This window comes from Schistocerca americana, chromosome 3, assembly GCF_021461395.2.
Source record: "Schistocerca americana isolate TAMUIC-IGC-003095 chromosome 3, iqSchAmer2.1, whole genome shotgun sequence".
Classification (NCBI taxonomy): domain Eukaryota; kingdom Metazoa; phylum Arthropoda; class Insecta; order Orthoptera; family Acrididae; genus Schistocerca; species Schistocerca americana.
The window spans coordinates 525495243-525520923 of record NC_060121.1 but is presented as its reverse complement, the minus strand read 5'-3'; the positions used below and the strand labels follow the sequence as shown (position 1 = coordinate 525520923).

Genomic DNA, 25681 nt, shown 5'->3' with positions numbered 1-25681 from the left:
GAGGATATCTACTTCTATGTTACTCATGTTGGTAGCTATTCTTGATTTGAATTTTGAAATATTTATGTCATCTTCTTTGGTAAAGGAATTCTGGAAGGCTGTGTGTAGTAACTCTGCTTCGGCAGCACTGTTGTCAATAGCATTTCTATTGATATCGCATAGAGAAGGCATTTATTGTGTCTTGCTACCAGCATATTTCACATACGACTAGAATCTCTTTGGATTTTCTGCCAGGTTTCAAGATCAATGACTCACTGTGGAAACTATGATAAGCATCTCACATTGAAGAACATGCTAATTTTGAGCTTCTGTAAAAGATTGCCACTCTTGGAGATTGTGTGTCCAATTATTTGGCATGTTTTTTTCATTGTTTCTGCAACACTATTCTGACTCATCTGTGTACCAAGGAGGATCAGCTCCATTGTTTGTAAATTTATTTGGTATAAATCTCTCAATTTCTGCCGATACTATTTTTTGAATTCAAGCCACATCCGGTCTACACTTACATTGTTAATTTGGAAGTAGTGGAGATTGTCTCTCAGGAAGATGTCAAATGAATTTTTATCTGCTTTTTGTATAGATATATTTTTCATTTATTTTTGGAGGATTTGGGGGTTATAATATTCAATCTCGCTACAACAACCCTGAGTTCACTAATCCCTGTATCCATCTTGATGCTCGTTATTAGCTCAGGATTATTTGCTGCTAAGAGGCCAGGTGTGTTTTCACATCTGTTTTCTATTCCTGTGAGCTCATGAACTAACTGCTCGAAATAATTTTCAAGAATGTGTTTAGCACAATTTTGGATGACGTTTTATGCCTATCCCCAGATTTCAACATGTATTTTCACCAGCATACCGAGAGTACATTAAAATCATCATGAACTATAATTGTATGAGTCAGATGATGATGATGCTCATCATCATGATCATCATCATCATCATCATCATCATCATCATCACCATAAGTCTTCATGCTCATTGCTGAGCCTTGTGACCCCATGAACCAAGCGTCTACATCCCAGACCGTTGCCAGCTTTTCTTAGCGCCTGCTGAAGAGGTAGACCGGAGATGATCTTTATTTGATCTATCCCTCTGCACGCTGCTCTTCTTCTTGGTCTCGTGCCCTCGATCTTTCCTTGCAAGATTATTTTCTCTAGATTTTCTCCATCTCTTCTCACAACATGGCCAAAGAACTGGAGAATTTTTTCGGTGACTCCAAAAGAAAGGCATCAGGAGATATCGAGTTGTTCAATAATGGACACAACACTTGTTGTTCTTTCGGTCCATTTTAAGCATAGTGTCCTACGCCAGCGCCAAAGCTCAAACGCATCAATGTTCAAACGCATCAATGCGCAGTTTGTTTCTGGCCTTGAGTGTCCTTGTTTGAAATTAAACTCAAGTTTTCTTTGAACCTTTCAGCAATTGTATCACCTGAGTTGGGAGGTCAGTAAAAGGATCCAATTATTAATTTATTCAGATTGCTAAGAGTGGCCTCTATCCAAACTAGCTCAATTTGCGACAAGATAAACCACTACAAACAGCAACAAACATGCCACCGCCAACTGTGTTTAGCCAACACTGTTAGGTTCTTTGCAACTTATCTTTGGCTTTCGCCAGCTTTCAGTGCCTATAAAGATTTTAGCATCAATGCGTTCTATTAATGCTTGAGCTCTGATACTTTTTCAACACAGCTATAACAATTTATAACTGTTATACCGACAGTTCCTGTAACTACGTTCTTCCTTTGTTTGGTCTGTACCCTTTGAGGCTGAAGCCCTTTTGGTGTTTTCCTGAGATCCTCTAACCTAACAAACCACCCAGTCCACGCCACACAGCCCCTGCTATCTGTGTAGCTGCCTCCTGCACATAGTGGACATCTGACCTAGTCAGCAGAACCCAAAACCCAACCACGATATGGTGCAAGTCGAGGGCTCAGACGGCAAGTAAGCCATTTATCGCCATATATCTCTGTCCTAGGTATGCAGGAGAACCTATTCAAATTCTGTACAGACATATCAATAATGTAGAAAAAAGACAGATTGCTACTTACCGTACAGAAGACATGTTAAGTTGCAGACAGGCACAATTAAAAGACACACACATAAAGCTTTCAGCCACAGTCTTTGTCAGCAAAAGAGAAGCACACACCATTCATACAGACAAGCAAGCTCACCTCACACACATGTGATAGTTGCATTCCGGGCTGAGATGCTGGAGAGTCATGCGTGCATGAGGTATGCTTGCCTGCTTTTATGAACAATTATGTGCTTCTCTTTTGCTGATGAAGGCTGTGGCTGAAAGCTTTATGTAAGTGTCTTTTAATTGTGCCTGTCTGCAACTTAACATGCCTCATTTACAGTAAGTAGCAATCTGTCTTTCCCTACACTGTTGATATTGCTACCCGCAGTTTCACCACTTGATTTTGTAATTCTGTATAGTGTAGTCCAAGGACTATTATACAAAGCATTTGTCAAATCAACGTGGGGGAAAAACATAACCCACACATACAGACACATAAATATAAACATAAGTGTTTATTATGGAGAGGACAGGCAGTTTGCTGCGACCTTTTTAAAGGAATCATTCTACCATTTAGTTGAAGTTTGGTACATGTTTTTCTCTTGCCAATTATGACATTTATGGAGACCGAACATCTCCTCTGTAGGAATCAACACGGATTCCAAGAAAACTGATCATGTGAAACCTAGCTCGCTTTGTTCAGCCACGAGATCTAGAGGGCGGAAGATACTAGTGCACAGGTAAGTGCCATGTTCCCTGACATCCATAAGGCTTTTGGTGTACTTCTGCACTGCTACCTTACAAACAAAATACAAGCATACAGAATATCAGACAAACTGAGTTAACTGTACTGAAGCAGAACACTGCACGTCATTTTCAATGGAGAGAAGTCCTCAGACACGCAAGTAATTTTTGGCATACCCTAAAGAAGTGTTTTATGTCCACAACTTTCCACAATATATATAAACCAATTCTTTAAAGAACCCCCACATTGTGGTGTAACATGTTAATTCTATGGAATAATATGTTACACTTCTAACCACTCAAGTCAATGAAAGGTGTTCGAGGAAACCAGAAACATTGTTTATGTAGCTGTTAAGTGTGGAACATAGTACTGTGCATGCTCTGGTTTGCCTTATTGGCAGATCTGGCATGAATGATGTCAGCTCAGAATATTGACATGGCACAATGGTAAGTGTGCTTCTCCATTTGCTGTGGAGGCCTGCTTATATTTTGGCATCGTGGCTTGGCAGTGCCTTGGAAGCCACAGAGCAAGGGATGTGGGCAATAATGTCAATGCCAGGACTGCTGAAGATTGTATATGAAATTGTTGTTCTGTAAAGTCAAATAAGTACATGAATACATGCTGCAATCCATGTTGAGCTGCCAATCACAATAGATCTGTTTCACCCTCAATTGTAAATAAAGGTGTACAGTGGAAACATTCCACTTATAATACAGAAGAGTTACCACAAAAGTGGCTTGAAGACATGTCACATCTGCATCTAGCGGCACACAAGATATCTGTAAGGTAAAACTTGGCACACACATTTACCAGGTAACGTACTGTGCATAAACTGGAACACATCATACTAAAACCCCACTCACCTGTTACATTCCAATGTATACAATAGCTTCAAACATCCGATTACTTTATGGATAAATTAATGTATTAAATATTTGAAGATAAACATGTAAGTGAGAAAAAGTTCAGAAAAGTTTTGAAATTATGCTTAAAGTTTGTTGGAAGTCATTAAGTGTCCACATTATGAGACATTGGATGTATATCGCCTGGGTAATTTATGCTCCATTTTAAGCAAAAGCAAGTTGTCACACATCTCAATGTTTGTAATGTCACATTTCTCGTACTGTGAGTTGTGCAATGATATAACTTTGCACACACATTCAATGATGTATGTAGGTACTGTTGTAGCGGTTTCACCTGCTTTTTATTTCTTCGTTTGTTGTCCTCAGTGTTGATGTACTGCATTGCTACACTGGCTGAAAATTGGGGTTTGTAATTTGGACAATGACTACAGTAAATAATGTAGCCGACACATGCACAGCTGCGTTTCACAATACTTTAACTTTACTTTTCACAACCACTAATAATACACAGTTATATGGCCAGTGCACTACTGTTATAACTTTCGATAAGCCTCGTTAATAGTTAGCAGGCGAACCTCCACATACTGCTACAATAGTTTACTGTTGAACATCTACGAGCAGTAAAAACCTGACCACAAAGTTCACAGTTCTTGAAGAATAGTCATGTATGTATGGAGCAGACACTGCCAGTGTTTTAACACACGGCCTAATTGTTTAACACTTATTCCACAGTTAATTTGAAACATTGTTGTCGTTCTAACAAACACAGGTTCCTCGTCTGAAACTCGGCCGTGGACTGATTGCCTTGTGACCAAAAATTGGGCCCTTATATTTCATCACAATAATAGGAACTGAAACTACACATTATTCAAAGTTAAATTTACAGAAATTACAATTAAAACTTAACTCATTAAATAAACTGAATATATCAAAAAATTCGTTCCTTTTTAACAGTTTCTTCTACTATAAGGGTTAAGCTGAATTATTTGTTTAAATCATGAAATTAACAAATAGAGTTACATAAACAACACTTTTGTTAAAACTGTTAATTACTTCAGACTTAATTAAGGGCTCGGTAATATGTTTTCGAATATAGCCAAATAGATACTTTAAGATTACTAGTACTTCGTCTTCCAAATGTTTATAATTAGTATAGAATTTATATTTGTTTATACATCAACAATAGAATTTAAGTTACGAAACAATTGCTGATTTTGCCCTGTAACAAACAATACCAACTAGGCACAGTCAAAATAAATTACAAAATCAATTACGCACATAAAACTTAGCACAAATTTAGATCTGGTGTTATATTCATTAAAACTGAGGGCCAACCTTTCTCTTTTATGAAAATGCAGATTCTATTCACATATGTTAATGGTAATTAGCTTCACAAATTAAAAAATGAATTTTAAGGAGGCAGATGGCAAAACAAGAGGGAGATTAAAATGATCCCAGCTTGCTTCGTCACACTGTCTGCGAAGTTTGTTTCAGAGTTAGTTAGTACAGAAGTAACAATTTAAAATGTCATGCTTGATGAAGATTTACTTCACACCATTACAGACAGACACCAATTTTTCACACATTTAAATGGCTATGATGCCATACCTCCTGAACTCTGTGTTGTACAATGATGTAAGTTTGCAGGTACATTCAGTGCTACATGTGGATACTGTCAATAGACTCGGTGGTACAGCAGTAAAAAAATTAAAACACCTTGTAAAAAATTAAAACACCTTGTAAAAAATTAAAACACCTTGTAAAAAATTAAAACACCTTGTAAAAAATTAAAACACCTTGTATGAAGCCAAAGTTTCACTGCATGAACAGTGAAAATATAATAAGGGAAGAACTTTTTTCTTTCATAATTTTGTGGTGGTGGTGGTGGTGGTGGTGGTGGTGGTGGTGGTGGGAGGGAGAGGAGAGAGTTTTGTGAAGGTTTGAAATTGTGTGTACAGTTTGTTGGAAGTTTCTCTCACTCACAAAAACTGGATGAAGAAAGTATTTTCGTGCCCTCAGTTACACCGCCTCAAGACAAACACACAGTTTCTAACTGCAATACTTGTCTTCTCGTTTTACACTTTTGACATCAGATTATACTTCTTAATGATATTATGACAGCACTTTAAATTTTTAAATCTGTCGATGACTATGGAAGTATCGAAAATCAAATTTTGTTGCCCCCAGAAGCTACTAGAGAGGCAACCTGCTACTCATACCAGATTTTGGAATAGTCACTTAATAATATAGGTGCTGCAGTAGACGACATCGGAAATTCCATGAGGCTTTTCACAGATGATGCATACAGAAAGTCTTGAAGCTATAAAATTGTAGTGAAATGCAGGGAGACCTGCAGAGGATCAACACTTTGGTGCAGCGAGTGGCAATTGACCCTCAACACAAACAAGTGCAATGTATTGGCCTAGCGGCATAAAAAATTGAATATGGATGCAAATTCTGCCTCAAAATGTGAAAAATCTAAATTACCTAATATACACTATGGGTAGATCACGTAACTAATGAGGAGGTATTGAATAGGATTGGGGAGAAGAAAAGTTTGTGGCACAACTTGACCAGAAGAAGGGATCGGTTGGTAGGACATGTTCTGAGGCATCAAGGGATCACCAGTTTAGTATTGGAGGGCAGCGTGGAGGGTAAAAATCATAGGGGGGAGACCAAGAGATGAATACACTAAGCAGATTCAGAAGGATGTAGGTTGCAGTAGGTACTGGGAGATGAAGAAGCTTGCACAGGATAGAGTAGCATGGAGAGCTGCATCAAACCAGTCTCAGGACTGAAGACCACAACAACAACAACAACAACAACAACAACAACAACACTATTTCATAGTGAATTGTATCAGATGAACAATTTTATAAGCGATAGGTTGAAACAGCTTCATTTACTACATATAAATATCGAAAATTTAGCCGATTACTAGTACTGCACAATATCTACCAAAGCCATATTTAGAAAGACAATATGCATAAAACTATGATTGCAAAATAAAAAGTGTACATATACAACGACGTTTCAGTGTGGTCGATGCTCTGATGCAATACCAATATGGGGGGGTCGAATGGTCTGTATAAGCTACAAGCCGTGTAAGGCAACACAGAACTCAGCCGTGGGACCTAGCACCTTAGAATATAGAGATGTTTATGTTTGTTTGTTAGCTAAAGTTCAAACATTGGTATAATGTGGAAACTTCTAACATGGCAGTTTTAGGTGGCAAGTGTATTTCACTGTGGTTGGGTCGAATACCACTAGAGGTTGTGCCTGAAGTACCTCATTAACAATAATTCCAACAAGCAATTATAGCTGTTCCCTAATGCTTCAGGTTTTTCACTGCTCGTTTTTTATCTTGAAATGAGTGAAGTGACTCAACTCCTGGTCCATCAAGGATTTTGATTATGACCACACCAGATCACTGTGACAATGTGTCACTTCTGCTTTCGCAGAACATGGGGTGTAGGCTGCTGCCATGCGAGAGGGAGGTGTGGCTTGTTTTCCCGCACTGCTTCCCTTCCCTCATTTATTAGGGATGGCTCAGCCCAAAACAAGAATAACCAATAGCATTTCAGGATAAGGAGAGCTAACAGGAATGTTTCACAAATGCGTCTGGCATTTGGGGCATGTGATGTCCCTTGCTCGCTACTTATGAGATGCCAAACTGGGTTCATTGTATTTGGGTATAACTTGCACGCCATTTCAAGACAGTGGCACAATGTAAATTCATCACAACCGTGTCACTCTAGATATGATTTGTTATAATTAAATGTCAGTTAATGTTACTTTGTGCGTAAAAGTCCTCCGGAGATTTTAACATGACAAGTGATAAAGCCAAAAATTGTCAGCAGTCTCTGTGGTCCAGTATTCAGAGACATGCAGTTGTTGTATAGAGGTAGCAAGGTTTGCATCCTGGAGCGTGCAAATATCTCTATTTATCTCCTTCTTTGTACCACATTCTGGGACTTTCTTATTCATGTAACTGGAGTATGTTGTGCTACAATCAATACTATTTATAAATAAGAACGTGCTCTCTCAGTGTTTCTTACATTTGTGACTTGAGTCTAATAAAAATTAAAGACGAAATTGCTGTGAGTGAAACAAGCACCAGTGACATTTATATTTCTTTTCGTCACAAATATTAAACTGTTTACATCCCTCCTCCCCCAAACATTACATGATTTCTGACAGTGTGGATAGGCAGGAGCCCGAGAACACAGCTTAAATTACTGTGAATGAAACAAGCAGCAATCATATTTATAATCTTGCCAGTCATTAACACTTTCCTGGTTATTCAGAATGTGTCAATTTTCAAAGGTGCGGTTAGCTAGGAAACTAAGAGCACAGCTTAAAATGCTGTGAATGAAAAAAGCAGCGGTCATATTTACAGTCTTGCTTGTGACAAAAATTTAGCTGCAATCAAATCCTTAACAATGCTTCCATAATTTTGACAATCAAGACAAAGATCGCACCATGCAGTGAGTGAAGGGTCTCACATGCCCAACTGCCGATTTTAGTCAAATGGAGGGACGTCACATGACCACTTTCCAATTGCAGCAATTGGTTATTCTTGTTTCAGGAAAAGCCATCCCTAATAATAAATCTCATCTCTAGCAGTAAAAATTATCATGTGTTTACACTCTTGGCCATCTGTCAATATATAACGTCCGCACTCTGCCCTACAGCACCTGGAAAACAAAACCTGTCGTGTATTTCAACTGTGCTGAAATTCTTCCTCTAACTTTTGAACACAAGTTATTTTTGGTCTATTTCTACACAAAGTGTCTTTTCACTAGCATTGTTATGTATGAGTCGCGCAGTAATGAATGCCCATGACAGGTCGACACTGAAATTCTGCAGATTTTGAAATCACTTAACTGAATGGGAAAATAAATGTACTGTGACAGTCTTTTTCTTGTGCCTATCTGCGACGCAGCATCTACACTGTATGGTGAGTAGCCAATTTCCTTTCATAATATTGTTACACTCCATACTGGATTTTTCATTGCTTGATTAAATGAAAGAAACATTCAGTTCACCAGCAGGTGCTGCTTGTCAATAGACCAACTCCGTGTTGAAAGCTTAAATACAGCAAAGGCAAACATTCTGGTAAAAAAGTTCTCAAATCAACATTTTAAAAAAAATAGTTTCAAAGCACTGAGGCTGTGTCTTAATATTTTAAACGTGTGCATCTAATTATTTACAAATAAAAAAACAGATTTTTTTTTTCTTCAGAAACAGACATTAATTTTAATAAAAATACACGCAACATTTTCCAGTCCCCGATTAATGTATGACTTCATGACTCCAGAACAATCACAGGAAGCAGTTACTTCCATATAATATCTAGTAGTATGTGCACAGAACAATTTAAAGTGGAACAACCACATACAACTAATCACAGGAAAAGCAGATGACAGACAATTTTATTGGAAGAATCATCAGCATATACTCCTTTAACAAAGGAAGTAGCTTACGAAACCCTCGTTGGAGCAATATCTGAATACTGCTCACCAGTATAGGATCCATACCTGACAGGACTGATGCAGGAAATAGAGAAGATGCAAAGGACAGCAGCATGTTTCATTACATGTTCATTTAGAAAGCACGAAAGCATCATAGAGATGATCAAACAACTCCAACAGCAGACATGCAAGAGAGGCACACACACGCACGCACGCACGCACACACGCACACACACACACACACACACACACACACACACACACACACACACACACACACACACAAAAGATAACCGGCAAAAATAGAATAAAATCTATTCCTATGAAATTTAACAGCAAAATGTTCCTGCAAATAGAAAAATGTTTTAAAAAGTCTGATGTCAGATGTGGCTTTCAGGTCAATAACACTGTAAAACTACAAATAAAACAAATTTAAAGGGAAGTATGATAAATTTGATGGCTCTGGAGTATACAGGATTGACTGCAGTAACTGTGACAAATGTTATATAGGTCAAACAGGCCGTTCTTTACATTAAGGTTCAAAGAACACTCACAGCCACGAAACAAAATGGCTTTAGGACAGCATTTGTCTGGTACTGGTCATTCCATAGGGAGCATTGAGAATTGTATGCGTATTCTTCACAGGGTGGAAAAGGGCCGTGCTCTTAATTTGTTAGAGGAGCTTGAAATCTATAAAGCAAAAAATAGAGAGCCAAATAAACTGCTTAACTGGCAAAATGATTTTGTGCCCAATGCCTACTTCGCTTTATTTGACAATGTTTTACCCTAATCACTGCACGCCTCTGTTACATATAGTGTGTTCGCAATATTCACCTAGTATTGAGTGCATCACATATTTACTTCGTTTTCATACTTTTACGCATGACTCTAGTAAGTTCCTGTTCCTTCTTTATTCATTTCATAGACTGCATTAATCAGATAATGTAGATCATCCACTGTCACGGAATTTTATCATTCTTTTCTTGCAACCGAGTACCGCAGGGTACGAGGGGCCCCCGGCCGGTCACGTTCCTCCAACTACTTCCCGTATGTGCGGAATTCTGGCATTAGCGCTAACAAAGAGAGCTGATTATGTGCAGAACTATATTTTCTTTCATTTGTGGCTCCTTTAGCAATTTGTTTTATGTTGTTTAATATTACCTGGTGCAATATCAACGGTGTTTAATATTTATGTCATTGTTTAGAATATTGGCACTAGAGCATATGTCAACCACTGTTTTTTAACTCTTCGTCTTCTTAACAATATTACTTTTGTTGTTTTCTTCTTTTTATTGGTTTTTATTACTGTAACACCTCTTATACTTTATAAGATTATTACAGACTAACTATTGTATCTCCCCTTTTATTTTCAATGTTTCAATTAATTATTGAAAACTAGTGTATGCCGACATTAGCGACAAAAAATCTGGTCAACTTACAACACAAACATCTTGTGGCTACTGTATGGCAGCTTGTTTTAAACAGTAGTTTTACAGACAACATGACTCGTGCATGTGATGTGATTTATATGTATTTGACGATGCTGGTGCTGATTCCGCAATTTAGCATTTGACGATGCCACTATGGCTGCAGCACATTAGGACTTTGTTTTTATGAAACAGGTATGCCTCTTCATATTTAAAGCGCACAAATGTAAATTTTGTCAGTATTACTTTTCAATATGCTCTATGTATTGTTCTTAAGCTGTATACAGTTTGCGAGTGTATTTATATTTTTCCCATTTTTGCAGCAGATCTGATGATGGTCATTAAAGACCAAAACCGGTAATCTGTTAAACAAAAAAGATTGTGACCATAGACTAAATTAAAGGCAACTTTCAGATGATCAATACTCTACTTGCAACCACGTGTGTTTTAGTACTTTTGCAAGACAATAGAAAGAGAAATGGAAAAAAATTAAAACTGTCAGATCTGACAATGGCACCAAGTATAACAATTAAAAATTGGGAAAACATTTGATGGATATAAGATACTAAACCACCATTAGGTACAGTCCATCCCACAATGGAGTTGCAAAGAGAACACACAGCACATTCACTGAAAGTGGGAGCTGCATTTTTACATTCATAATTGCACAGAATAGCTCATAACATTATGATGTTCAGGTGACACCATAGAGTAAACAAACAACTGTCATAGAGCTCTATTGCACTTCACCATACACAAATAAACATACGAAATAGAAGATGTCCCAAAAGGTACTTCATGTCTTCAGTGTTCATATAACTCAAGTTGTAATTAACTTAAAGAAAAAGTAACATTTGTCTGATCTGGGACAAGATTTATAAAAAAAATTCTCCAGATTTTTCTCAGATATCCCAGTTAAAAACACACATTTTCTGTGATGATAATACGTTATACCCCTGGTGAAAGCATATATTTTCCATGTTAAGCAACAATATACTTTTCCTCGGAGCTGTAACACTTACTAATCATCTGAATGGTGAAGGTTTTGTGCAGCAGTATAGAATTTCCCAGCACTTTAGGAAACGAAAGCCAGCAAAAAGCAGTGCATAGTGAAAAGATCTTCATGCGCAGCAACATTTACACTGCATACTTTCACATTATGAAAGTATAAAAAAGATATTCTTCCAAATACAGCAACAGAAATTCCACCAAAAACAGCATGGTAGCTTCCAAAGCACAGAAATCGAGATAGCAATGTACTTTTGTCTGCCAATCATAGCTCATGTCTCATGATCTCACCAGCCAAAGCAGCATATATTCAGAGCATAGGAAACATAATGCAATCGGCCAATAGCAACATCATTGTCAAGCAGCGTGAACTAAACATATAGGAAAAGTTCAAAGCTGTAATTAATACACATACAGCACAGCTACAAGAAAAGCTAAACTTTCACATATTATATTGGTCATAAATTTTTTTTCTTTTTTTTCTTTCTGAGGGTGTGATTATGCAGGGTCATAAGAACACAGCTTAAACTGCAGAAACTGAATATTTCCGACAAGCAGATTATAAATTTCACTGCTATCCACCGAACATTTCATGGGTTACCTGGCTGAATACATGTTCTGTCAAGCACTTTGACTTTTCCACAGAAAAGCCAGTTATATATTCAATTGCTCAAGAACTTTTGCAGTTCTTCTTCTTTTTAAGGATAATTATATTTTTTGCCATCATTATTGTCTAATTTGTAATGTATGAAAGAAATAAAATAAATATGAAAAACTTATCTTGAAACTTGGTCTTTTTTAGTGTGTGATACCCTTTAAGACATACCAAACACAAATGTGCCAGTAAATAACGATGTAAATGGCTGATCATCTGGGCCTAAAATTTTTCCAAGTGGCTGGTACTCAGTGTGAAGTTTTGAATGAAAGTTAAATGCTCTACAATTTAAGAAATTCACTACATATTCTCACACACATCCTAATTCATCTTGTGTAAAAGGAAATTTACTTTAAAAGTAACGGTTCTCAAACCATTATTCACAATATTTTCTGGTGACATGTCACAAATGTAAACAGTTGTGATGTCACACTCGTCAAAACAAGGGCCATGAGAAAGATGCATTGGAAGCAGTTTTATGTTACAAAATAATGTATGGTCTTTGACACATTTTGTTGTTGGCCGACACTAAACTAAAATAATGGAAAATTCCTAGAAGTCTAAAAAATTCCCGGATTTTTCTCAAATTACTCCCAGACGAAAGAATTCCCAGTTGTCACTGGGCATATACACCCTATCTAATGCACCAACTCAAAAAGTTTTTTTTCTTTTCCCCCTGGCCCTTTAATCAAGTTCCACATGTGCTACTGTTGTGGCATGTAGAGTATTGAGTCGATACAAATGCTTTCACAGTAACTGGTGCAGCGTCTTACAAGGGTTTCGTAGTTTTAAGATGCCTTACAGAAAGACTTCATTAGTGAATGTTGGAAAACGTCTAATTCTCTCCAAATCTTTGGTCGCTTCTCTTTGGTCAGCCTACATTGTGCTTCAAATCCACACTCCCTGTTTGCATGCAGTTCCTGTGCCATTTTCTTATGGATGGCTGAGAGGGTGATAGTTTCCTGCATCACATTCTGCAATTTCTCTGAACTTGGGTTTCTGACTTTGTTTCAATTATACAAGCCACTCACTGTGCCTTTTCCAGTGCAGACACCATTCTTCAATTCATTTACGATAGTCCTACCACCCTGCACCAACAAAGAAAAACACTTTTTCAGTTGTGCTGTTCTTATCACCTGGAAGACAATACATTTGTTCATCACCTTACATAAAAAACTTTAGTTGGTGTATCAAACAAACTTTACTTTTTCCCCCAAGTCAATTACAAACAGAGTTATATTATGCTCAAGTTGTAAAGTACCTTTTGGGACACACTGTAAATTGTTCATATATCTCCTACATGTTGTCCTTTTATAACTTACTTACATAGTTTTAGGGACACTAAAGTAATGGCATAGAATTAAAACCAATTGCATTCTTCATCCATGCAAACATTCCATGTGCATGGCTTCTGTTAAGTGGTAGGACATGAAAAAGAAAAAAAAATTGACTACCTGATTTTTGTGTCATCAGTTTGCCAATACACAACCAACACAGCAGTCAAACAACAAGAAAATAATTTACGCAACAACTATCTATTAACTTGCCACAGCACTATATTTAGGACTCCCCTAAGTAAGATTAACAGCTAACGTTATGTAGTTCAACAGCATATGATGTTAATTCCGCTGTTTCCAGGCCCCTATGTGCCTTACTTGACATGCATTGCCATCTATTTTTCAGTAAGATTGTCCAGACTCTGGAATTAAGTATGCTACAGTGAAAGTGTAATAGATATTAGCATTAAATCCGTATTTAACATAATAAAAAAAAAGCACAGGTGTGTAAGTAGTGCTAGGAATAAAATTGCTCTGTTTAACACTGAGTAGATGCATAGAAAAACAATTAGAATCAGAAGAAAAGTAGGTATTGTAGAAATGGACATAAGGAGTGAACACCATGAAGAAGAAAAGTGAATACTTTAGAAATGAGCATAACAAGAAGAGAAAATCATGAGAAATGCATATATGAGAACAAACTTCAGAAAGAAGCTTCAATGAATGGTCATGTGAATTATTACAAGAGGTTAAAGATTTGTTCATATTCAGCTGCAGTGTAACAGGAAATCTAAAAATCATATTATGAATGTTAGTTTCCACTAATTCTGTTTGCTTGTTTATTATTCATTTGAGATGCTGCATTCTAGTCTCCTTGATTGTAAAGCTGTCATCTATTGAAGATTGGTTTGAGCACTGCAGAGGCAAGGTCTTATTGGAGGTGGTATACTGCAGCCTTTGAACTGACTTACCAGTCCAGTTATATGGAGACCCACAGTTTCAGACAGACTGACACATAGTATAAGTAGCATTCTTATAAACTGCAACCTCCCAAATGGATGCTTCTACAGTTCCCTGTAGTTCAAGTGTTCCTCGATTAACAACTGTGCCTTCAATTCACTTTTTTATTTTATGTCCATATATTGTCTTATCCACCCTTTTTTCTCTTTCTCTCCCCACCCCTCCCTTACTCTCGCTGTGTGTGTGTGTGTGTGTGTGTGTGTGTGTGTGTGTGTGCACGGATGTGATGCAAAAGGCACAATTCCTCCTTTAACCTCAAAACAATTACACATGGTGAAACACCATTAGTGTGATTATTCACTACCATATTCAGTGCTGTATATCTATGACTTCGCCATATTCTCTCTTTCCACCTGGGACAAACCTACCAACAGCCACATCACTTCCTTTTGATCTACTGAAATCAATGGCCATAACTGAATTGCCCTCATCTACCACTTTTCTTGTTTCATACAGTCCTTTACATCCATTTGATAACTCTGTTGCTTGTGATTTTCAGTATTATATCAAAAAACTATTTGGAGATTATATTGTTGTTGTTGTTGTTGTTGTTGTTGTTGTCTTCAGTCCAGAGATTGGTTTGATGCAAGCTCTCCATGCTACCCTATCCTGCAAAGCCTCTTCCTCTCCGAGTAACTACTGCAACCTACATCCTTCGGAATCTGCTTACTATATTCATCTCTTTGTCTCCCTTTACGATTTTTACCCTCCACGCTTCCCTTCAATGCTAAATTGGAGATCCCTTGATGCCTCAGAATGTGTCCTACGAACCAATCCCTTCTATTAGACAGGTTGTGCCACAACGTCCTCTTCTCCCCAATTCTATTCAGTATCATCTCATTAGTTACGTGATCCACCCATCCAATCTTCAGCATTCTTCTGTAGCACCACATTTCAAAAGCTTCTATTCTCTTCCTGCCTAAACTATTTATCGTTCGTGTTTCACTTCCATACAGGGCTACACTCCACACAAATACTTTCAGAAAATACATCCTGACACTTAAATCAATACTTGATGTTAACAAATTTCTCTCCTTCAGAAACTCTCTCCTTGCCATTATGCAGTAATCAAAATCCTACCTGCACTTTTAATAACTTAATTTAGTGTCAGGTACGAGGGGGACCCAAAAGAAACCGGGCTCCAAGGGCGCTGCCATTCGTAGACGTAGTGCGGGGTTCTCACGCTAGATGGTGTTAGTAGAGAACTTCATGAAACAGCTGTGCAGATGGCATCAGAGTAGAGCTGAACGTGCAAGTGTGGTATTGTGTTTCTCTGACTGTCGGCGGGTTACCTCTGCGAAGTCGTTATGGCAACTTTAAAAGAACAAAGAGTGTGTGTGAAATTTTGTTTCCTACTTAAAAAAACTGCAACGGAGACACACCAAATGCTTCAGGAAGCTTTCCAGGACGACGCTATGAGCCACACACAGGTTTTTGAGTGGTTTGGGCACTTTAAACGTGGTGAGATGTGTGTTGAGGACCAAGCTCGTTCTGGACACCCTTCAACATCGCGAAATGAGGAGAACATTGAAAGGTCTGCCAAAAGATCAACGAGGATCGTCGCCAAATGATCGACCAAATTTCAACAGAGACAGGAATCAGTTGGAGCTCATGCCAGCGGATGTTGAGTGAGGATTTGCACATGAGACGTGTTGCTGCTAAATTTGTTCCGCACCTTCTCACACATGAGCAAAAAACCATCCGCATGAATGTGTGTCAGGACTTGAAGATAGAGATTGCACGTGATCCAAACTTCTTGAACAAAGTCATTACAGGGGATGAGAGTTGGTCTTACGGGTATGACCCAGAAACCAAGCGAGCGTCAAGCCATTGGAGGACTCCCAACTCTCACAGACCAAAAAAAGCAAGGCAAGTAAGGTCAAATGTGAAGACGATGATCATTGTCTTTTTCATGTTCGTGAAATTGTGCATTGGGAATTCGTACCCCCTGGCCAGACTGTTAACCAGCACTTTTACTTGGATGTTTAAAGGCGTCTGCGAGAGGATGCGAGGAGGAAACCTCGGAACTTAGGCGATCAGGTGACTGGTTTCTGCATCACAACGCTCCAGCACACACGGCCTTACGAGTGACCCACTATTTGGCATCTCAGAGGTGGTCTGTCGTTCCCTACGCTTCGTATTCGCCGGACCTAGCCCCGTGCGAATTTTTCCTATTTCCACAAAAGAAAAAAACGCTAAAAGGGGAGCATTATGAAGATGTGGAGGCGGTAGAAACAGCTTCGCAAAGGGCACTGGATAATATCAAACTTGAAGAGTTTGAAACATGCTTCCAACAGTGGGAAAAAGAGACTTGACAAGTGCATCGCATGTAATGGAGAGTATTTTGAAGGTGACTGAAGTAATTTTGTAAAAAGGTTCATCAATAAATTTTTTATGACAACAATCGGGTTTCTTTTGGGTGCCCCCTCGTATTATGCACTTCATTACTTTTTAACTTGGCAATGCATGCACAAAAGTTCTTTTCTCCAAAGAATCAAAAAAGGTTCCTCTTTCATAACTATCAAATAAAATACTGCAAAATATGTTAATACTTTCTGATACTATGTACTCCTGAGACTACTGGAGTCATTTCAGTTTCTCTCCTTCAAGAGTCTGCAAGATGTCGGCAAGTTCTCGAAACCTCAAAGTACTTCTGCACACACTTGAGCATTTGAGGTCAGAAATGCTGTCAATTGAGCATGGCAGGTGAATCGCTTGCAATGACTGCATTTTTAATTTATCTACTGTAATACATCTGCTTTGCCTATTCACGTTAATATAATCTCTCTCTCTCTCTCTCTCTCTCTCTCTCTCTCTCTCTCTTTGAGAGAGAGAGAGAGAGAGAGAGAGAGAGAGAGAGAACAACCTTACAGAACCATTGTGAGATCTTCAGGAACAAATGTAATGTACTGTTATTGAACAAAGTTTTGCATTGCACTTCCCTTAACTTATCCTATGTTTTATCTTCCGTTAACTATAAACCTTTTATAATTTATAACAACTTAGGGAATAAGTCATTTAATGCTACTAATACCTCTCTTAATGAAAACAATATGTTTATATTGGTATTAGAAATTTACCTACAGCTGAAGAAAACATCTTAGTTTGCTACATCACTGCAGTTTATTTACTAGTACATACTCATAGTCCCACAATTTCCTCTTGGTAGCCATATATTTGCACAAAAAAATCCATGTATCAAATGAAAAAGTGGTGCCTCCCTCCTCCCCTTGACACTTCTCGGGGAATGTGTTTGTTAAAGTCCTCACTTATTTCCGACAAGTGCTTCTCAACTGGTCTCACAAAACCGAGTTCCATCTATTCCAGACAATTCCATGGCAGAAAATTTAAGACAGTCATCAGGAATCAGACCTTGATTTTTCACATCAGCAATTAATCATAGTATCAAGGTAGGACTTCTACACAGAGAAGATCCAACAAAGAGTGACATGTTTTGTGATCAGATCATTTCGTCAGCATGGGAACATTAAAAACATGCTCAACAAACACCAGCAGCAGATGCTACAAGAGAGGAATTGTACATCACAGAGAGGTTTGCTACTGAACTTCTGAGGGAGTACTTTTCAGGAAGAGTCTGACAACATATTACTTCCTCTCACATACATCTTACAAAATGACCACAATTATAAAATTTGAGACATTAGAGCTGATACAGATGCTTACCGACATTCGTTCGTCCCACACACCATTCATGAGTGGAACATGATCGGGGGGGATCAATTAGTGGTACCACAAGTGCCCTATGCCACATACCCCCAGATAGCTTGTGGAGTACTGATGTAGATATAATTTCTTGCCGATTTCCTACTGACATCATCCAAATGATAAGACTCAAACAAAAAAAACGTTTTTTCCTACAGCACTGTATGGTGTTGCAGACCTAACCTAACAACTTGCCCATATGCTATGCACTGTAAATAGAAGGCGACACCTATGTTTTTAACTGGACCTCTGGCTGCACTGCACGAGACATAAAAGTTCACTGTTGTTCCCAGAATACAAATCTACCACAACATAAGAAATGTGTTTATCATCTTCAGAATTTCTTGAGAAATGCTTTGTCCAGCTTTGAAAAATCCTCAAGGTCCCAGACATGCAGACTACATTATATAAACAATTTTACAATTAACAGTTGCAACTGAGACAGCTGACAGTTGTCCATATATTGCAGTTATTATTAAAACATTACACTTCACAGGTGATTAAAACATGAAAACATGAGACCTCATCTGTCCTGTTTGGGACTTAATATGACATGTGAAACTCTTCAACTTCAGCTAGTGAATATAATGAAGGAAGAGAAATCAAGATGAATATTTTTCTATCAATTTATGACCAAATGCTACAAAGAATCATATTTTTCCTCGTCATTTCTAGCCTTTTGAAAAGTTTCTAAATCGCAATTACTGCAGCCTGAACACAAAACTGTAAATGAAGTGTAAACTGTAATAACAAGAAAATGTACACTTACTGTCATAATAGAAAATATTTCCAGACAAAGGACTGCAAGAAGTCCTCATGGATAATCAGTATGACATTTATTTAATTTATTTATTATTTAATTTTTATAATTTATTTTATTATTATTTATTTTATTATTTTTATTTTATTATTTAGCATTAATTAAATTTATTGTTTAATTTTTAATTATTTATTTAATTTATTCTTAATTGAGAATAAAGACTTTTTTTACATTAACATGACAACAATTTACATTAAACTGTTTCATTAATACTTACTGCAACAGGGTCATATTTCATTGCTACACATCCCAACAGTAAGCTCTCTGCTACAGTGAATAGAGCCAGTAAAATGTAGTTCACTGGTGTTCTACGCCTTAGTTCAGTACAGCAGCTCATTAGTATCAGCATTACAAACATTATGATGAATGTCACTGGGAAAAATACAGGATTTTGTTGGACAAATCCCTTGATTTCTTCCACATACACAAATGTAGCAATAAAACTAGCTGTGACCACAAGCTGGCACATTAGTATGGAATACACCTTCCTGAAATACGAAACCAAAGTCAAACACAAAACATACTGTCAAACAGTAGCTAACATCAGTAGCGACAAGTAAACAATCTCCAAGACATCTCTCACTATTATATAATTGCATTTAATTAATCAGAGCACAACACAATAAAAAAAGCTAGTATTTATCACAACAAAAATTGAATACACAATGCAGTAACAAAATTTAAAAAATCGTACACCCTTCCAATAACAGGACGTAGGTAACTTTGGATTATGTCACAATCATACTGTTTCATAAAGAGATGAAGCCACTTACTGAAGCATTGTGTAACATACCTGACGAATCCATGACGTACTGTTTTATCTGAAAAAACAAAATTTTCTGTTCCTTCATAACTTGAAGTTTCTTGAACAATAGGTTGTTCATCTGAATGAATAAAAGTTGATGGACTTTCATTCTGATGATCATATGGTTTTGCTGCAGGCATGAAACAAACACCTGATCCAGCTATGGGAACAGATGATGAATATGGAGGGCATGGTTTAGACGTAACATTTGAAGCTCGCTCAGCTGAGATGAACTGTGAAGAGCAATTGGCAGGCTGGAAATCTGTAATGACAAGAAATGCTGTAACAGCAATTGCCACATACTGCAAACCCGCACTACTTCAACTCATCATACTTACAACTTTTACAACCATCACCAAAAGATTTAACATATTTAATAATACTTCGGAAACAACCTTACTTCCCCTTTCAACTCCACAAGTATTTTACATCTGGAATTTCTATCACCAGGTTAGAAAGAAGTTCAATATACAGTCAGTGGTTAGCAGTGCACTTAACTCGGGAACTTACTGCTACACATTGCTTAAAAAAATAAAATAAAATAAAATTTATATACAGGGTTATTACAAATGATTGAAGCGATTTCACAGCTCTACAATAACTTTATTATTTGAGATATTTTCACAATGCTTTGCACACACATACAAAAACTCAAAAAGTTTTTTTAGGCATTCACAAATGTTCGATATGTGCCCCTTTAGTGATTCGGCAGACATCAAGCCGATAATCAAGTTGCTCCCACACTCGGCGCAGCATGTCCCCATCAATGAGTTCGAAACCATCGTTGATGCGAGCTCGCAGTTCTGGCACGTTTCTTGGTAGAGGAGGTTTAAACACTGAACCTTTCACATAACCCCACAGAAAGAAATCGCATGGGGTTAAGTCGGGAGAGTGTGGAGGCCATGACATGAATTGCTGATCATGATCTCCACCACGACCGATCCATCAGTTTTCCAATCTCCTGTTTAAGAAATGCAGAACATCATGATGGAAGTGCGGTGGATCACCATCCTGTTGAAAGATGAAGTCGGTGCTGTCGGTCTCCAGTTGTGGCACGAGCCAATTTTCCAGCATGTCCAGATACACGTGTTCAACCGTTTCTTCGCTCACTGCAGGCCAACCCGTTGATTTCCGCTTACAGAGGCATCCAGAAGCTTTAAACTGCGCATACAATTGCCGAATGGAGTTAGCAGTTGGTGGATCTTTGTTGAACTTCGTCCTGAAATGTTGTTGCACTGTTATGACTGACTGATGTGAGTGCATTTCAAGCACGACATACGCTTTCTCGGCTCCTGTCGCCATTTTGTCTCACTACGCTCTCGAGCGCTCTGGCGGCAGAAACCTGAAGTGCGGCTTCAGCTGAACAAAACTTTATGAGTTTTTCTACGTATCTGTAGTGTGTCGTGACCATACGTCAATGAATGGAGCTACAGTGAATTTATGAAATCGCTTCAATCATTTGTAATAGCCCTGTATCTACTGGTTTACATATTTGTATATGTTAGCAAATTATTTAGTGATTAAAAATTACTTTTTCTAGTAGTAAGACGAAAGGAATGAGTCTTTACTTTGGAATTCATCCAGTTTTTCCTCGTGTCATAATACCAGATTTCATAGACATTCTATTTTGTGAATAACATCGTATTTCTGAGAAAAGGTCAAGGTTCTTCCAGGTGTCACAAATATACAGGGTGTACATAAAGTCCGGGAACACTTTCAATTATTTATTGCACAAGAACTAAACATTGTACAGATGTCATACATATTGCATTTTGAAGAGAAACACATCAACATGGTAATCGAATTCTTGCCATACCCATCCCAGCATGGCTGGGACGCCCACATCTCTTTGCTGGGCACAAGCAACCTGTTGTAATGAATTTGTTGTGCCAGTGGTAAATGGCCTTCCTTGTTGGTGGCTTTTTACCGTACTTGGTTCTAAACATCCATTGATCAGCTACAGCACACTTGTTTTTGTCAAACTTCAACAAACAGAAACTGATAATCCCACCTCAAGGGTTCAATGTCCCTCATACGCAAAAAGAATATGACTAGTTGGATCATTAGGAAATTCATAGGTGGTGATTTCATAAGTGAGCAAGAGTTGGTACTTTCCGGACTGAAGAAGGAAGATCCCCACTTCAGCAAGGAAACAATCTCCAGGACAGTACAGGATGGCCAGTTGGTTGGTTGACTGCTCCCCCAACAGCAAGGTCATCATCAGTCCCTTGTTTCAAAGGTGGTCCATTCGGACAGATTTACATCTCAGAGGAGTCACAACGATAAAAGGTAAAAGTCTAAAAAACATAAAAGTGCAGTCGTGTTGTCAATGGTGAAAACAAAAGGAGGGAAGTCAGCAAGTGGGCAACCCCAAGGCTACGCTAGCGGCAGAAAATATCCCACCTCTGATGCAGTATGGGCAAGATCACCTGCTACTCAAAAGTGTTCTACCGCTAAACTGTAAAAGTGTGTATTGTAAAAGGAGACTAACCAAATCCAAAAAGCGATAAAAACAGAGTCAAAGGGAGAGAAAAAGAGGATCTTGGCCAGGGAGGGAAGTAAGGAATCTCCAAACACAGCTTACAATGGGAGACACCCCAACCCTCACCACCCTGCCCCTACTGCAGAGGGAGATTAAAAACCTTAGCACTGAAAATAAAAACCACTTTCATAGAGGAAACTGAGAACCAGTTCAACCATCCAGGAATCGTCTGCGAATATTAAAGGTAAAGTGTTGGGAGTCCTTTCGGGAGAGGTGGAAGGAAGAATGCCATGGGACAGGTGTCACCTTAATTGTATGAAGTTTATTAAGACAGGGAGGTAGCCCCCCCCCCCCCCCCCCAAGAGTTGGCCCATGATTGTGCGAAGTGGGATTTGATACGAAGTCGTAAGTCTGCCGCAGGAGGGGTACAGGGAAGGGGGCGGGGGTAAGTGACTGCTCCCCCAGCCAAACGATCAGCAAGCTCATTACCTGGGATACCTACATGGCCAAGGACCCAAAGGATGTCAACAGAACAAACAGCATTGTCAAGATCACCGAGAAGGTCATGGATGGCTGAGACCAAAGGATGGTGGGAAAAACACCAGTCAATAGCCTGAAGGCCACTCATTGAGTCCATACATAACAAAACGCGGTCGAGTTGGGACTGTTTAATAAAGGTAAACACCCCACATGCAGTTGGCAGGAGATGATTTTCCATGCCAACAGAGGACGTGAAGGCATATCCCACATGATCAGCAGATTTAGAGCCATCGGTGTAAAACACAACAGCATCCCGAAATTCCCATAAAATATGGCGGAAAAAAATAACAGAACACCATCAGGGGAATGAAATCTTTCGGACCTTGGCGGAGATCCATCCGAATCTGGGGCCGAGAAACTAACCAAGAGGGTTGGGGGAGGGGGGGGGAGGGAACGTGGGAGACAGTACAAAGAAGGAAGCTGAAAATCACGGCAAAGAGACGCAAGGCGGAGCCCAACCGGTAAACCCACCGAAGGGTGAGAATCAGGTGGGTGACGTCCTTGGTCTGGGAACAGGACAGAATAGGAAGGATGAGTGGGAAAGGAACGGACAGCGATTGCATAAGAAACCAGAAGCTGGGACTGCCAAACAGAAAGGGGGGCAAATCCCAGCTTCAACCAGGAGACTAACAAAGGGCTAGTAGGTCAGGCACCAGTGGCCACACAAATACCACGATAGTGAACCGGATCCAGGAGGTTCAGTGTGGAAGTAGCAGCTGAACCATAAAATTGGCAACAATAGTCCAAGTGAGACAGCACTAAAGCCCAATAAAGGCAGAGAAGAGTGGAACGATCTGCACACCAACAGTTGTGGGCAAGGAAGCAAAGGACATTAAGTTTATAGAAACATCCTATCTTCAGAAGTCTGATATGAGGCAGCCAAGTGAGCTTGTTGTCGAAAAGAAGACCCAGGAAAATAAACTATGGGACAAAAGGTAATCGTTGTGCATCAAGGTAGAGCTCCAGATCGGGGTGGACTGGCGACAGAAGTGGACCACCCGCGATTTTAAAGGAGGGAATTGAAACCTGTGTGAGAGGGTCCATGCAGAGGCACGCCATATAGCACCCTGGAGCTGCTGCTCTGCAGAGGCCATCGAAGAGGAATTAACCCAAATGCAGAAATCATCCACATACAGAGCTGGGGTGACGAAAGGACCAATGGAGGCCACAAGTCCATTCATAGCAATGAGGAAAAGAAGTACACTCAATGTGGAACCCTGTTGGATGCCATCCTCCAGGGTCCGTGGAGAACTAAAAACAGTACCAACCCGAACCTTGAACGACCGATGGAACAGGAAGTGGCGGACAAATTACACTCATGAAGTGTAAGAAAGATATGATGGCATCAAGCCATGTCATAGGGCTTGTGAAGGTCGTATGCCACCAAATGGTGGCACTGGGAAAAAGCCTGCCGAACTGCGGATTCCAAGCGAAGTAAATGATCAATCAGAAACCGTTCCTCTTGGAAGCCGCACTGATAACAGGACAATAGAGCCCGAGATTCGAGGACCCAATTGAGCCGACGGGCTACCATCTGTTCAACTAACTTGCAAACAACATTTGTCAGACTAATTGGCCAATAGCTTTCGACAAACAGGGGATTATTACCAAGCTTAAGGACGGGAACCATGATGCTATCACTCCATTGAGAAGGGAAGTCACCCTGGAGCCACATACAGTTAAGCACCTGGAGAAGATGATGTAGTTGTGGGGCACTGAGATGTAGAAGCAATTGGTTATCAATGGAGTCTAGGCCAAGGGCCCTATCATGAGAAGAAGAAAGTGCGGAAAGAAGTTTCCATTCAGTAAAAGGTTCGTTGTAAGATTCTGACTGACAAGGGGTAAAACATAAGGCTGAAGCTTCGGCCCGCTGTTTCTGGTGAAGGAAAGCAGCCGGATAGGAGGTTGATGCTGATTCTGTTGCAAAATGGGTTGCAAGATGTTCTGTGAGAATCAACGGGTCCATGCAAAGGCCATCTGGGAGTGTAAGGCCCGGGAGGGTAAACTGCCGATGGCAACCTTGGAGAGAGCAAAGTGTAGACCATACCCATGACATAGGGACATAGAACCAAGTGAAGAAACAGAGAGATCCCAACACACCCATTTGCTCCGTTTGACTAAGTAACGGGCTTGGGCATGAAGGCGTTTAAAAGTGATAGGAGTGGCAGCACATGGGTGCCTCTTCAGGTGTTGCAAAGCTCGACAGCGATCATGGATTGCAATGGCAACGGCCGTACTCCACCACAGGACTTGCCGGCACTGAAATGGCCCAGATGAGCATGAGATAGCAAGACTAGCAGTGCGAACAATCGCATCAGACCTTCATGTAGGAGGTCATCAATACAACCTGACAGGGAGGGAAAAAAAACGACCTGTGCAGTATATAGAGACCAATCGGTGCATTGGAAAGACCAACGAGATAACCAGTCCATCAGGGAGCAGGAAGGGAGCGAGAGAATCAACAGGAAGTGGTCACTATCGCAAAGGTCGTAGTGTGGCAACCAGTGCAGTGAAGGGAGGAGGGAGGGAAAAGAAAGAGAAAGATCAGTGGCAGAAAAGGTACCATGACTGGCACTGAAATGGGTAGGGGAGCCATCTTAAGAAGGCACAAGTCGTGGTCTGCAAGAAACTGGTCTATGAGAAGACCCCACTAGATGGAAATGCACTGCCCCACAAGGGATGACGAGCATTAAAATCCCCGAGAAGGAGGAAGGGAGGAGTAAGTTGGTGAAGAAGGGCAGTTAGGCAGCAGGTGTAAGAGTCCTCTCAGGAGGGAGATAAAGATTCCAAACTGTGACCTCACAATCCAGGTGCATCCTAA

General features: G+C 39.4%; 1 protein-coding gene across 1 annotated transcript in view; it reads right to left on the bottom strand.

Annotated features, from left to right (window-relative positions):
- The window catches only part of LOC124605839 (protein lifeguard 1-like), a 74551-nt gene that overhangs the window by 7460 nt on the left and 41410 nt on the right, over window positions 1-25681 (bottom strand). Inside the window, exons 2-3 of the mRNA XM_047137770.1 lie at window positions 19827-20100; window positions 19251-19521 (exon numbers count right to left, since the gene is read on the bottom strand). Coding sequence (XP_046993726.1) covers window positions 19251-19521; window positions 19827-20100 — 545 coding nt within the window. The remainder of the gene's footprint in view (window positions 1-19250; window positions 19522-19826; window positions 20101-25681) is intronic.